The 13786-nt window shown below is 56.3% G+C and overlaps 2 protein-coding genes across 19 annotated transcripts; one reads left to right on the top strand and one right to left on the bottom strand.

Annotated features, from left to right (window-relative positions):
- The first annotated feature begins 78 nt into the window (after window positions 1-78).
- On the top strand, window positions 79-9029 carry WDR6 (WD repeat domain 6). 2 transcript variants are annotated; one of them, XR_001120202.3, is made up of 7 exons: window positions 79-296; window positions 4726-7207; window positions 7313-7396; window positions 7494-7610; window positions 7709-7827; window positions 7921-8516; window positions 8647-9029. XR_001120202.3 is itself a non-coding variant. In XM_004283915.4 (6 exons), the coding sequence occupies exons 1-6, from the start codon at window positions 197-199 to the stop codon at window positions 8379-8381; spliced, it is 3363 nt and encodes a 1120-aa protein (XP_004283963.1). In that variant the 5' UTR covers window positions 79-196; the 3' UTR covers window positions 8382-9029. The 2 variants fall into 2 exon arrangements, 1 of the variants encoding a protein (XP_004283963.1); XM_004283915.4 differs by having other exon boundaries at window positions 7921-9029.
- Window positions 8579-13725, bottom strand: DALRD3 (DALR anticodon binding domain containing 3). Of its 17 annotated transcripts, none has more exons than XM_033413128.2 (13): window positions 13094-13725; window positions 12727-12799; window positions 11000-11295; window positions 10619-10875; window positions 10455-10534; window positions 10244-10372; window positions 9865-9935; window positions 9710-9771; window positions 9516-9598; window positions 9243-9425; window positions 9053-9184; window positions 8894-8962; window positions 8579-8811 (listed from the first exon to the last, which is right to left on the bottom strand). In XM_033413128.2, the coding sequence occupies exons 1-13, from the start codon at window positions 13189-13191 to the stop codon at window positions 8692-8694; spliced, it is 1653 nt and encodes a 550-aa protein (XP_033269019.1). In that variant the 5' UTR covers window positions 13192-13725; the 3' UTR covers window positions 8579-8691. The 17 variants fall into 17 exon arrangements, 13 of the variants coding, with proteins under 13 accessions (XP_033269019.1, XP_033269021.1, XP_033269013.1 ...); XM_033413130.2 differs by having other exon boundaries at window positions 9053-9166; XM_033413122.2 differs by having other exon boundaries at window positions 10455-10875.
- Window positions 13726-13786: the final 61 nt, after the last annotated feature.

Here is a 13786-nt window from a genome sequence, read left to right as displayed (position 1 = left end):
TTCGGCCCCGCCAATCCCAGCCGGACGGCGTGGGGCGGAGAGTCGTCGTCATTGGGCCCCGGCGGCAGGCGCCCCTGCCTCTGCTACCTGTTGCTACGGGCGCTGTAGAGCTGCAGCGAGGCGCGCGGGAACGCTCGTCTCGCGAGAGCTCGGCTCTCTTCTTGACCGTGGCAGCTGCAGCGGTTCTGGGACTGACATGGACGCTCACGAGGACTACGTTTGGCCGAGGGCAACCTCGGAGCTCATTCTCCTCCCGGTCACGGGTCTGGAGTGCGTGGGGGAGCGGCTTTTGGCGGGTGAGTTTTGGTTGAGGCGCGCGCTAGCGGAGAAGAAACTGAACGCTCGCCTGGGGAGCGGCCTTAAGAACAAAGGGATGCCCCGAGGAGGAGGACGGGCGGCGGGCGGGAGCCCGGAGATGGCGGGGCTGAAGCGCGGCCCGAGGAGTCCAGGAAACAAAAAACTGAGGTGGCTCCCGAGGCCTTTCATAAACTGCAGGTGACGCGGAGAGGGCGGGTGGGACGGCAAAAAGGAGCGGGGAAACGCGGTCGGCGGGGGCGGGGGAAGGGAATGAGGGAAGCCTGTGGCCGCTTCGATGGGTTGGGCCTCTCCTGAGGGGGCTCGGCGAGTAGGTCGGCGATGAGGCCCCTCCGTGGGCGGGTCCAGAGCCCGGGGCGTGGCCTTTCGGGGGTGGGCAAGGCCCAGAAGGGGGTGTGGCCTCTCCGGTGTGAGGGTGCGGCGGGTGAGGCTCTTACCTAGAAGGTGGAGATGAAGAGCCTCTGACCAGGATGGGGTCGCGGGAAGCTGAGGACGAGACCTTTCTGAGTAGGCCAGTGCGGAGGCTCAGGTCTCTCCCGAGATGGTTGGGTTCCAGGAAGTCTGATGTCGATGCCCCTCCGAGGAAGGTCGGCTCGGGTAGCAGAGGCCAGGGATCTGAGGCGGCAGAGACCTGAGGAGCGGTGAGGCTCGACTGGAAGCCACTAGTGACCGATGATGGTGCTGCTGAGTTTGATAAGGGTCCCAAGGCAGAGCACTGGCTGTCAAGCCTTGAGTGAGCTGCTACCAATCCTAACGGGGATGGATGTATGGGGGTGGGGGATGGGGCGAAGGATGGCCCAATTTTGATGTGATGTGGGGGCTCTGGGAGCCCAAGGTTCCTACACTGAGCTAAACTCCTAAGGCTCCTGGAGGAGAGGATAGCTAAGCAGAAAGCTGAAGAACCGCAGAAGTAAACTAGAAGAGAAGGTTCCTGGCAGAGGGTGAGCAAGCCAAAGGCCTTAAGACTGAGTTTGTCACTTTGTATGAAAGAGGGAATTCTTATGAGGCTTCAGTAGGAGGGGAGGGTGGTCTAGGAGAAGAGGCTGGAGAAATGAACAGAGGCCAGTCTATTTTAGGCCTAGATTTGACTTTATCCCTAAGGGCATAACGTCCCAGTGGCGAAGCCCCATTGAAAGGTATTAAGCGTGGGAATGGCTTGGGAAGTTCAGATCAGAAAGTTTTTAAAGTGAATTCACCTATTCCTGTGACTTCCAAAGTGACTTTTATGTTGACAGTTCTCAAATCCCACCCATGTGTACTGATAGTCTAAATGTGTATCTACAATCTGAATTCCCAGCCCTTGTTGTCAAGTGCACAGGTGCCTACAAATTGAAATACTGTTCAGCAGAGGGAACACCAGCCACTCAGGTGCCCAAGCCCAAGAATCTACCTTGTTCCCTAGGCCAGTCTGGTTGATTTGCACTTCATACATGTGGCATCTATTTTTTCTACCTTTATTGCCATCAAATTTGAGGCCATGCACCTATGCCTCCCTGACCCCCTCAGTAGTGTTCTCTCTAGCCCATCCTTGAGCCCTTTGTTTCCTGTTATAGCCACACTACCCAAAGCTCTTGCTCACCTCAGGGCCATCAGAATTGCTGTTTCCTCTGCTACGGAAGGTTCACCCCCTCTCACTCCTGCCTGCTCTTCCTTTGACTAACTGCTGCTGATCCCTGATTCCTCAGCCTAAATGTTTTGTCCTCCAGTTGGCCTCCCCAGACACTCACCCAGTCTGGTCAGATCAGACCAGGGTTTCTTAGTCTCAGCACTATTGATATATTGGAACAGATCATTCTTTGTGTGAGGGGCTGTCTAAATTGTACGATGTATAGCAGCATCATTTAGCCTCCACTCCTAGATGCAAGTAGCACACACAACTCCCGGTTGTAACAACCAAAAATGTCTTCAGACATTACCAGATGTCTTCTGGGGGGGGAAATTGCCCCTCTGTTGAGAACCACTGGAGTAGACTTTCCCATTTTATATCCTTTTTTTTACCCCCCCCCATTTTATATTTTTAAAGCAACCTATATAGTTCTTTCTTGGAACTTAACCAAAATTATAACTATGTAGTTTACTTGTGTGATATTGTTTGTTTGTTTTTAATATTTATTTATTTGGCTGTTCTGGGTCTTCGTTGCTGCATGTGGGATCTTCAGTTGCGGCATGCAGGATCTTTTAGTTGCGGCATGAGAACTCTTAGTTGCAGCATGCAAACTCTTAGTTGCTTCATGTGGGATCTAGTTCCCTGACCAAGGATGGAACCCGGGACCCCGGATTGGGAGCGTAGAGTCTTAGCCACTGGACCACCAGGGAAGTCCCTATTTATTTTTTAATTTTTATTTTATATTGGAGTATAGTTGATTAACAATGTTGTGTTAGTTTCAGGTGTACAGCAGAGTGATTCAGTTATACATATATATGTATGTATTCTTTTTCAAGTTCTTTTCCCATTTAGGTTATTACAGAGTACTGAGCAGAGTTCCCTGTGCTATACAGTAGGTCCTTGTTGGTTATTTTATTACTTTTTAAAATATTTATTTATATATTTTTTGGTTATCTGTTTTATTTTTATTTGTTTGGTTTTTTAAAAATATTTATTTATTTGGTTGCGTTGGGTTTTAGTTGCAGCTCCAGGGCTCCTTAGTTGTGGCTCACCAGCTCCTTAGTTGTGGCACGTGAACTCTTAGTTGCAGCATGCATGTGGGATCCAGTTCCCTGACCAGGGATCAAACCCGGGTCCCCTGCATTGGGAGTGTGCAATCTTATCCACTGTGCCACCAGGGAAGTCCCCTGGTTATCTATTTTATTTATTTATTTAAAGTATTTAATTAATTTATTTATTGGCTGTGTTGGGTCTTTGTTGCTGCGCGCGGGCTTTCTCTAGTTGCGGTGAGTGGGGGCTACTCTTTGTTGCGGTGCGAGGGCTTCTCATTGCGGTGGCTTCTCTTGTTGCGGAGCACGGGCTCTAGGTGTGCGGGCTTCAGTAGTTGTAGCACATGGGCTCAGTAGTTGTGGCTCACGGGCTCTAGAGCGCAGGCTCAGTAGTTGTGGTGCACAGGCTTAGTTGCTCCGTGGCACGTGGGATCTTCCTGGACCAGGGCTCAAACCCGTGTCCCCTGAATTGGCAGGCAGACTCTTAACCACTGTGCCACCAGGGAAGCCCCTGGTTATCTATTTTAAATATGTGTGTGTACATGTCAATCCCAGATTCCCAATCTATCCCTCCCCCCACTCTTTCCCCCACCCTGTAAGCATAGTTTTGTTTTTTTTTAAATTTTACTGGAGTATAGTTGATTTACAATGTTGTGTTAGTTTCAGGTGTACAGCAAAGTGATTAGGTTATACGTATACATATATTCATTCTTTCTCAGATTCTTTACCGATATAGGTGATTACAGAATATTGAGTAGAGCTCCCTGTGCTATACAGTAGGTCCTTGTTCGTTATCCGTTTTTTATATAGTAATGTGTGTATGTTAATCCCAAACTCCTAATTTATGCCTCCCTGCCACGTTTCCCCTTTGGTAACCATAAGTTTGTTTTTGAAATCTGTGAGTCTGTTTCTGTTTTGTAAATACGTTCATTTGTATATATTTTTTATTCTGGCCGTGCCTCGCAGCTTGTGGGATCTTAGTTCCCCCACCAGGGATCAAACCCGGGGCCTCGGCAGTGAGAGTGTGTAGTCGTAACCGCTGGACCGACAGGGAATTCCCTGTTTGTAGACTTTTTGTTGATGGCCATTCTGACCGGTGTGAGGTGATACCTCATTGTAGTTTTGATTTGCATTTCTCTGATAATTAGTGATGTTGAGCATCTTTTCATGTATTTTTTAGCCATCTGTTGTGTGATATTGTTTAATGTCTTCCTAATCCACAGGAGCAGGGTCTTTATTCATTACTGCAGCATATAGTTCATTGTCTGGTTTATAATGGATGTTCTGCAATTTTTTTTTTTTTTTGGACTGCATTACGGCTCCTGGAAATCAGGAGGGGTTCTGCTGTGGACCCAAGGTGGAAAGATTGACTTACTGGGTCTGCCTCTCCCCTGGGGGAGGTGGAAGTGGGAAGAATGCATGTAGAGGTAAATGAGGCCAAGGATTTGGGGACTAAAGCTGAGAGGATTCCTGTCTGAAGCATGAGGAGTTAGGTGGGGTGAGGAGGAGACTGAGTTTGAGGAATTCATGGTTGAATTGAATGTGATGGGTGACTGATGAGGGAATCAGAAAGTCAGCACTGAAGGTACAGCTGAAGGTGAGACCAAGGATTTTCCAAGGTTCAAGCCTGCAGGACTGAGTGACCTAATATATTCATAAGCTACATACTGAGAATCTTCCCTGCTCCCTGTCTCTTCTTCATGGCTCGTCAGAGTTAGGTGAGGGGTTCTGATGCGGCTCTTTGCCTCTGTCCAGGTGAGGGGCCAGATGTCCTGGTGTACACCTTGGATTTTGGTGGACATCTGCGGATGATGAAACGAGTGCAGAACCTGCTTGGCCACTATCTTATTCATGGGTTCCGAGTGCGACCAGAGCCCAACGGAGACCTTGACTCGGAGGCCATGGTGGCGGTGTTTGGGAGCAAGGGACTCCGAATTGTGAAAATTGGCTGGGGACAGGGCCGCTTCCGGGAGCTCTGGCGTTCTGGCCTGTGGAACATGTCTGACTGGATCTGGGATGCCCGTTGGCTTGAGGGGAACATGGCCTTGGCCCTGGGCCACAACTCAGTGGTGCTGTATGACCCTGTGGTAGGGTGCATGCTGCAGGACGTGCCCTGCACGGACAGGTGCACCCTCTCCTCAGCCTGTCTGATTGGAGATACCTGGAAGGAGCTGACCATAGTGGCGGGTGCCGTTTCCAACCAGCTCCTGGTCTGGTACCCAGCAGCTGCTTTAATAGACAATAAGCCAGTAGCCCCCGACCGACGGGTTAGTGGGCACGTGGGTGTCATCTTCAGCATGTCATACCTGGAAAGCAAAGGCCTGTTGGCCACAGCTTCAGAAGACCGAAGTGTTCGCATCTGGAAGGTGGGTGACCTGCGGGTGCCTGGGGGTCGGGTGCAGAATATTGGGCACTGCTTTGGGCACAGTGCCCGTGTATGGCAGGTCAAGCTCCTAGAAAATTACCTTATCAGTGCAGGAGAAGACTGTGTCTGCTTGGTATGGAGCCACGAAGGCGAAATCCTCCAGGCCTTTCGGGGCCACCAGGGCCGTGGGATCCGGGCCATAGCTGCTCATGAGAGACAGGCCTGGGTGATCACTGGGGGCGATGACTCAGGCATTCGGCTATGGCACCTGATGGGGCGTGGGTACCCGGGTTCGGGGGTCTCCACCCTCTGCTTCAAATCCCATAGCAGGCCAGGTGCCCTCAAGGCTGTGACGCTGGCTGGCTCATGGCGAGTACTGGCAGTGACTGATACAGGGGCCCTGTACCTTTATGACCTCGAGGTCAAGTGCTGGGAGCAGCTGCTGGAGGACAAGTGCTTCCAGTCCTACTGCCTCCTGGAGGCAGCCCCTGGTCCTGAGGGCTTCGGACTGTGTGCCATGGCCAATGGGGAAGGTCATGTCAAGGTTGTCCCCATCAACACTCCAACTGCAGCTGTGGACCTGACCCTGTTCCATGGGAAGGTGCACAGCCTGAGCTGGGCCTTGCGTGGCTACGAGGAGCTTCTGTTGCTAGCATCGGGCCCTGGTGGTGTGGTGGCTTGCCTAGAGATCTCTGCTGCGCCCTCTGGCAAGGCCATCTTTGTCAAGGAACGTTGCCGGTACCTCCTACCTCCAAGCAAGCAGAGATGGCACACATGCAGTGCCTTCCTACCCCCGGGCGACTTCCTGGTGTGCGGGGACCGCCGGGGCTCCGTGTTGCTGTTCCCCTCCCGACCAGATTTGCTCAAGGATCTTGGGGTCGGAGGCAAAGTTGGGGCTGGTACTGGAGCACTTGGAACGGGTAGTGGCAGTGGTGGGAGTGAGAACACCTTGGCTGAGTGGGGCCCTGTGTCCACCCTCCCTTCTCTGCATGGGAAACAGGGTGTGACCTCAGTCACCTGCCATGGTGGCTACGTGTACACTACAGGGCGTGATGGTGCCTACTACCAGCTCTTGGTGCGAGGTGGCCAACTCCAGCCAGTCCTAAGGCAAAAATCCTGTCGAGGTATGAACTGGGTGGCTGGGCTCCGAATGGTGGCTGATGGGAGCATGGTCATCCTGGGTTTCCATGCCAACGAGTTTGTGGTGTGGAGCCCCCGGTCGCATGAGAAGCTGCACATTATCAACTGTGGTGGAGGGCATCGCTCCTGGGCCTTCTCTGATACCGAGGCAGCTATGGCTTTTGCCTACCTCAAGGATGGGGATGTCATGCTGTACCGGGCTCTTGGTGGCTGCACGCGGCCACATGTGATTCTCCGGGAGAGCCTACACGGCCGTGAGATCACTTGTGTAAAGCGTGTGGGCACCGTCACCCTGGGGCCTGAATTTGGGGTGCCCAGCTTCATGCAGCCTGACCACCTGGAGCCCGGTAGTGAGGGCCCTGGCCTGATCGACATTGTGATAACGTGCAGCGAGGACACCACCGTCTGTATCCTGGCACTCCCCACAGCTACAGGCTCAGCCCATGCGCTTACAGCTGTCTGTAACCACATCTCCTCGGTGCGTGCAGTGGCTGTGTGGGGCACTGGCACCCCAGGTGGCCCTCAGGATCCTCGGCCTGGCCTGACTGCCCATGTGGTATCTGCGGGGGGCAGGGCTGAGATGCACTGCTTCACAATCATGGTCAGCCCAGACCCCAGCACCCCAAGCCGCCTTGCCTGCCATGTCATGCACCTTTCGTCTCACCGGCTGGATGAGTACTGGGACCGGCAGCGCAATCGGCACCGGATGATCAAGGTGGACCCAGAGACCAGGTGAGGTGCACTGTCAGACAGGAGCATGGGGTGGGGGGGCATGCAGGGCAAGCCCTGTGCCGCTGCTCCAAGGCTTTGCCTGATGGCTGTGTACTGTCCTTGCAGGTACATGTCCCTAGCTGTGTGTGAGCTCGACCGGCCTGGCCTTGGCCCCCTTGTGGCTGCAGCCTGTAGCGATGGGGCAGTGAGGTGAGCATATAGGACCCAGGGGGCCTGGAGACAAAAGAAAAGGATGTAGGGATGTTTAAAATGGGTTCTGAGCTGGGCCATCCTCTGCACCCCCCAGGCTCTTTCTCTTGCAGGACTCTGGGCAGCAGCTACAGCTCCTGGCTGAAACCTTCCACCACAAGCGCTGTGTGCTCAAGGTCCACTCCTTCACACACGAGGCAACCAATCAGCGGCGGTGAGAGGGGCTGCATGGTGGTCCTGCATGGGTTTGGTGGGGGCTCCTATTGCTTTCCATCCCCCTCACTGACCCAGCTGCCTTTTCCTGGCTACCAGGAGACTGTTCCTGTGCAGTGCAGCCACGGATGGCAGCCTGGCCTTCTGGGATCTCACCACTGTGCTGGACCATGGCTCTCCTGCCCTGGAGCCTCCAGCAGACCCTGGGCTTCCCTACCGTGAGTAGCTAGAGTGCCACTGTGGCTGTCCCCCCACCTCCCAGTGCACTCAGCCAAGTGTTGAGCTGGGTAGTGACAACCATCTTCTTCCAGGGCTGGGCAGCCCCTGCCTGACTCTCCAGGCTCACAGCTGTGGTGTCAACAGCCTGCACACTTTGCCCACACGTGAGGGCCATCTTGTGGCCAGTGGCAGTGAGGATGGCTCCCTCCACGTCTTTGTGCTTACTGTGGAGGTGCCAGAGCTGGAAGAGGCTGTGGGGGGTGCTGAGCTGGTGCCCCAGCTGCAAGTGCTGGAAGAATACTCTCTCCCCTGTGCACATGCTGCCCATGTGACAGGCCTCAAGATCTTAAGCCCAAGCCTCATGGTCTCAGCCTCCATCGACCAACGGCTTACCTTCTGGCGTCTGGGGCATGGTGAGCCCACCTTTATGAACAGTACAGTGTACCACGTAGCAGATGTGGCCGACATGGACTGCTGGCCCGTGAGCCCCGAGTTTGGCCACCGCTGTGCTCTTGGGGGCCAGGGCCTTGAGGTTTACAACTGGTATGACTGAGATGTCCCGCGGTGGCCGGCATGCTGGGCATGGGGCCTGCTCACAGACAGAGTGACTATCTGTGCCCATGCCCAGTGTGCCTTGAGGGGAGGAAGAGGCAGCCGCGGGCTCCTGACTCAAGAGCAGGAGCTGGAGGTGAGTTGAAAGCCACCTGGGCAGACCAAGAATATGCCCCACTCCCCACAATGGGACAAAACTTTGTCACAGAAGCAATTTATTTTGGCTCCGAGTCTCTAACAAAATCTGTGGGTTTTTTCCCTTTCAGTTGATGACTTTGTGGACATTCCCAGATATTGGGGCCTCTGTGGCCTTAGATGTGACTCAATGGAGGGAGACCCAGCATGGCCAGCCCGGTGTGGAGCACTTCACGCACAGCCCGCAGAAGCTGCAGACGGGCAAACATTTGACCAAACAAGTGTGGTCGAGGCTCCTGGAGGAGAGAAAGGGGCCTGCTGGTCTCATCCTTTGCTTCCCCTGCACCCCCCACATATGCCCTTTTGCTGTGCACTTACCCCTAGGATGTGTACCCGGTTATAGTATGAGCTGAAATCCATGCTGAGCTGTACCAGGAACTTGCACACCTAGAGACAAGAGACTGAGTCACTGGCCTGTCTCTGTGCCCCAGAATAAAGACTAGTGTGTGCAGTCCGTCCCAGTGTCCTCTGCCTTACCATCTCTGTGCGTGCAGTGATGTGGAGCCCTGGGGCTGTGCAGGGTAGGGCTGCTGTCTGGCTCAGCAGGTCTGGGAAAGGGAGGATGCTGTTGAAGAGCAGCAACCACTCACCCTGTGGGGGAGAAGGGTGCTGGGAGGGAAAGGCCTGAACTTCCCACATGTGACAGCTACCCAAGAGGGGCACTCACCTCATCATGTAGCAGAGAGAAATCCAGACTGCTCACAGGTGGGAAAGTGGGGTACAGACCTTGTTCCATGCTGCACTTGTAACTCTCAAAGAGTGTGGCAAGACGTGCACAATTATACATGACAAAGGTGCCACTTTTGGTGCCCTTTGTGGAAATGCTGCTGTCGGCCAGGGCCAAGAGAAGCTGAGGAATAAGGGCACAGCTGCAGAGAGAGGGACAGCCACTGCACACCCTGTCCCCCCAGCCCTGGCCCAGCATGGCGCCCAGGCTCACCTGACTTTGTGGGGCTGTGCTGAGCATCTCAAACTTAATGGTTGCCACAGAGAGAACCCTGAAGATTTCCATCCAGGCTGAGTCTGAAGGAGTACGGATCAGTTAATCAGTCTCTACAGGCAGGGAACGAGGGGGGGCAGGGGGGCAAATGACCTTCCCCTACCCAAAGCACAGCCAGGGTCTCCCAGGCGCACCTTGTGCCAGGTCCCTGCCGCGCTTCAGTGCTGAGGCCTTGCACACCTGGGCATGCCGGAGCCTGCATTTTGAAAAGAGTGAGAGGAGGACCAGGGGGCAGAGTCCCCCACCGCAACTACCCTGGCTTGGTGGCCTTCCTTCCAGCCTCACTCACTCGTAGTACTCGGGGGCAGTCAGGGTGCCAGGTGCACCAGCTACTTTCACTGGGCCACAGACCAGGTGCTTCTGTCAGGAAGATAGCAGGGGCTCAGCCAGCTGGCGATACCCTCCAGGAACCTAAATTTGGTTCCTGGACTCCCCCAGCTTTTTACCTTAGAACCTCCATCCCCACAGGGTAGCCTCCTCAACCTATTCTTCAGTATTCTCTGGGCTATGATGCCTCCAGAGACCTCTCCCAGCACCTGCTACACATGCCCATTTACCAAGCCTAACATCTCCCCAAGGTCAAGTATCACCTTCTGGACCCATCAACTAACAAGTGGGTTTCAAGGGCCCTCTGAGATTGGTGTGGGGAGCCACCATCACTAACCTACCTGTCTGAGAGGAGCCTGGTCATCCAACTTCCACCAAAGCAGGTCCAACTTCTGTTGCTGGAACTCCTCCTCACAGCTCACCACGTGTACAACCATGCAGCTATCTGCACCAGCATCTGGGGCCGCAGCCTATAGGGTAGGACAGTCACTGCCGGGGACACAAGACATCTGGTTTGCTAGAGGCCTGCAGGGTGGGGTGTCAGTCACTAACCAGGCCTAGGGAGCTGTCCTCAGCCCAATCCTGCACAGCCTGCTGCAGCTCCGCCAGCACAGCGAGCAGATCCTCTGTCACTGCGAAGAGAACACACAGGGCTGAGGCCGGCGGGGAGTGCGGGGCCCAACTACTTTCTGGCCCTGCGAGGCTCCGGGTCCTACCCAGACAGCTGTCCAGCTTGGGGTCATAGCCAGTTGTGCGTCCCCGTTCGTCCACCAGCTCCTTCAAGTACACTCGGCCCAGGGCGCCAGGGGGCAGGGCTTCCGCGTTACGGGCAGGGGTGAGCTCTGCAAGCGCGCGGCTCCTTAGGGCTTCGGTCGCGGCTCTCTCTGAGGCGGCGGGCCAGTCCACCCGCAGCTGCTGCAGGAAGGTCGGCATGTGCGGGTCCCGCACAGCGGGCACTAGGCGCACACTCACCCTGCGAAGCGAGGCGGCCGCCTCAGCCCGAGCACCGGGCTCAGCTATCCCCCACTTTCCACCCGCAGCGGCTCTCGGGCCCCCATCGCGCGCTTTCTCCTTTGTGGGCCCGCGCCCCAGCTCACCTGTGAGCGTGCAAAGCTCGCGCCAGGTGGTCGGCCACGAGCACGGCACGCAGCTGGCTCAGGCGGAGGGCGCAGGGGCTGCCGCGCAGCGCCGGGCAGTGCAGGACGACGCGCGGGCCCGGGGCGGCGGGGACGGTGGGCGCGGCATAGGCGGCCACGGCGCCGAGGACGCGCTCGAAGACGGCGGACCGCCGCAGCTGGAGCGTCAGCCCGGCGGGGGTTGGCGCGCAGCTCAGTACCGGGGCCACGCCAGGACCCTGCAGGCCGACGATGGCGTGAACCACGCGCTCGGGCACCTGCAGGAAGACAAGCTAGTGAGCGGGTCGCAGCGCTCCCAGCTACCTCGGGCCGCACGTCCCCGCCCTGCTCGCGCCCACCTGGTCGTCCCCGAAGCGCGCTTCCAGCGCGCGCCGCGGTGCCAAGAAGTCTCGGACACGCAGGTGGCGGGCGCGTGTCTCCTTGAACCATACTGGGCCGCCCGGCCCCAAGGCCGCGTTGAGGGCTCCCAGCGTCTCCTCTACCCCAAGGCGCATGGCGACCGGAAGGAGTAGGCAGAACCGGAAGCAAGGAACCGGAAGCAAATTTTCGAGGTCGAACTTCAAGGAGGGCCAATTGGTTGGGGCGGGGATCTGGCTGCGGCCCGTGAGTGCACAGGTGCGCTCGACCTACGACTCCAGTGCTGCCTCCGCGTGGCCCACCAGCCTGGCTCGGCTCCGGGTCTGAAATCTCTGGGTACGCTACGGGCCTAGGATTCTCTCGCCGTCGCCCGCAGTAGCAACCAGGGAAAGAACCTAAGTCTTACATTTATGTATTTGTGATAACGTTTCATTTCCTCCATTTACACATGATCAAAACGGCAAAAGTCCCAAATGGATTCTCACTGAAATAGGGCGGCTAACATTAAAGCCACTTTCATGACCTACTGAAAAACTCACATTTTTAAGAGAATTTGTGTTCTCCAGTTTCGGGTTATTTGCAAGCATTCCCTCCTTTGACATATGGGTTGTCTTTATTCCTAAAAAATGCCCACTGATGGATCCTCCCACTTCCTGGTTTAGGCAACCAGCCATTGTGGATCAAATAAACAACGTGACCATGAGAAGACCCAGCTTAAGAACAGTTCTCCGAGCACCCCACTCCTCTACCAGTGAGAATGCTCTTTCCTCTGTCCCACCAGGGCTCCTGAATGTCTTCACTTCACTGTAACTTAGATAACCCTTTTCTCTTTTCTTTAATGGGGATTGAACCTAACGCCGTAGAGCGCTGTGCAGCAGATCACTGGCAAACCCCTGATCTCCGCCCTGGAGCAGTGAGAATAACCAGAGCTCAGAAAGGAGAAAAGCCTAGGCGCAGGAAAACCTTCGCAAGGCCCCTTTCTGGGCTAGGGCTGCAAGGCCCTGCTGGGGTGCCGAAAGAGCACTGGGCGGACACGACATTCCCGATGGCTTCTTGGGTGCCCACTCAACGGGAGTGATCGTGTCATTCCAAAGCGCTTTCCATGCGTCACGCGCACGACCCGGGGACAGCTGCTAACAGGGTTGGGGGCCCCGAGGCGGAGCTGGGGACTTCAGCTACTCTGGGTGCATGAAGACGGTTGGGGGTGGTTTTACCCCAGGAAGTGAAAGGCTATCTTTAGCGAGCTGCGGGCTGGGGCTGCCCTGGGGGACTCACCGCCATTTGCAGCTCTATACGGAGGCCCTGGGTCCTCCCTCCCTTGCCAATGGTACCTCGGGCTCCAGAGATGGCCACCGCCTCGGCTCTCCGACGTCTACGCCTGTCACTTCTAGCCTGAGGGCGCACCTGAGAGAGGGACGGAAACCAGAGCGACCCAATAAAGTATGTCTGGGGATCAGGGGCTAGCCCATTCCATCTGGGTCAGGACGCTGCTCAGGCAGGAGAGCAGGGAACGAAATCCAAGTGCAGCTGGAATGCTCTGGAGACAACAGCTGCTTTTGGGATTCCGTTGCCCGCTGTCCAGCCGGGGGGGGGGGGTTGAGGGGGTTATCCCTCGCCCTAGAGCCAGATCAAAACCCTCCACTCCCAGTCGGCGGACTCAGGAGGTGAAACCAAGTCTAGTGGGAACGAGCCGCTCACCTAGGCCCCCAAACAATATGGGTGGTGGGGGCCTTCCCCGGGACCAGGTCCCGATCCGGATTAGATCCGCGGGGTAGGATTAGTCCTGTTGGTCTCATGCAGTCAGGGCCACTGCAGTGACGGTGGCGGGGCGGGCTTCGGGATCAACCAAGAGGGAAGCGCGCCCGTGGGATCGGAGGGGAAGTAAACCCTACTTGGGGACACCCCGGCACCCGGGACCCTTTGTCCGGTGACGCTGCCAGTGCCCGGAGCGCTAGGGGCCCAATGGGCCCGCACGGCAGCGACGGGACTCCCGGAAATCCATTGCGACCGTCCTCGGTTGTGTCGAGCCTCCCGCCAGCCCCGTCCCGAGGGTGGCAGACGCGGCAATGTGCCCCTGAGGCCAACACACGGTGGGCGCGCGGAGATGCCAGAACCTGCGCGGGCGCCAGCGATTCTCACGCCAGTAGGCCTTCTGATTCGGCTCAAGACGGGGCGCAAGGAATTCTCGGGACGCAAGCGAAGTGAGCGAGGACAAGGCGATGCTCCAGCCGCTGTCTAGTTCAACGTCTGGTCCGGTTTAGGCCCGGTCGGCCGCCGAGCACCTAGAAGTACCCTACCAAAGCGTCCCCTTCCGCTTGCTTTGGCCGCAGATTTGGAGCCATTTTAAGGCGAAACCAACCAGCCACGCCCCCTCGCGCTCTGGAGAGGCCA

This window comes from Orcinus orca, chromosome 10 (assembly GCF_937001465.1).
Source record: "Orcinus orca chromosome 10, mOrcOrc1.1, whole genome shotgun sequence".
Lineage (NCBI taxonomy): Eukaryota > Metazoa > Chordata > Mammalia > Artiodactyla > Delphinidae > Orcinus > Orcinus orca.
This window is presented reverse-complemented; position numbering and strand designations above follow the sequence as displayed.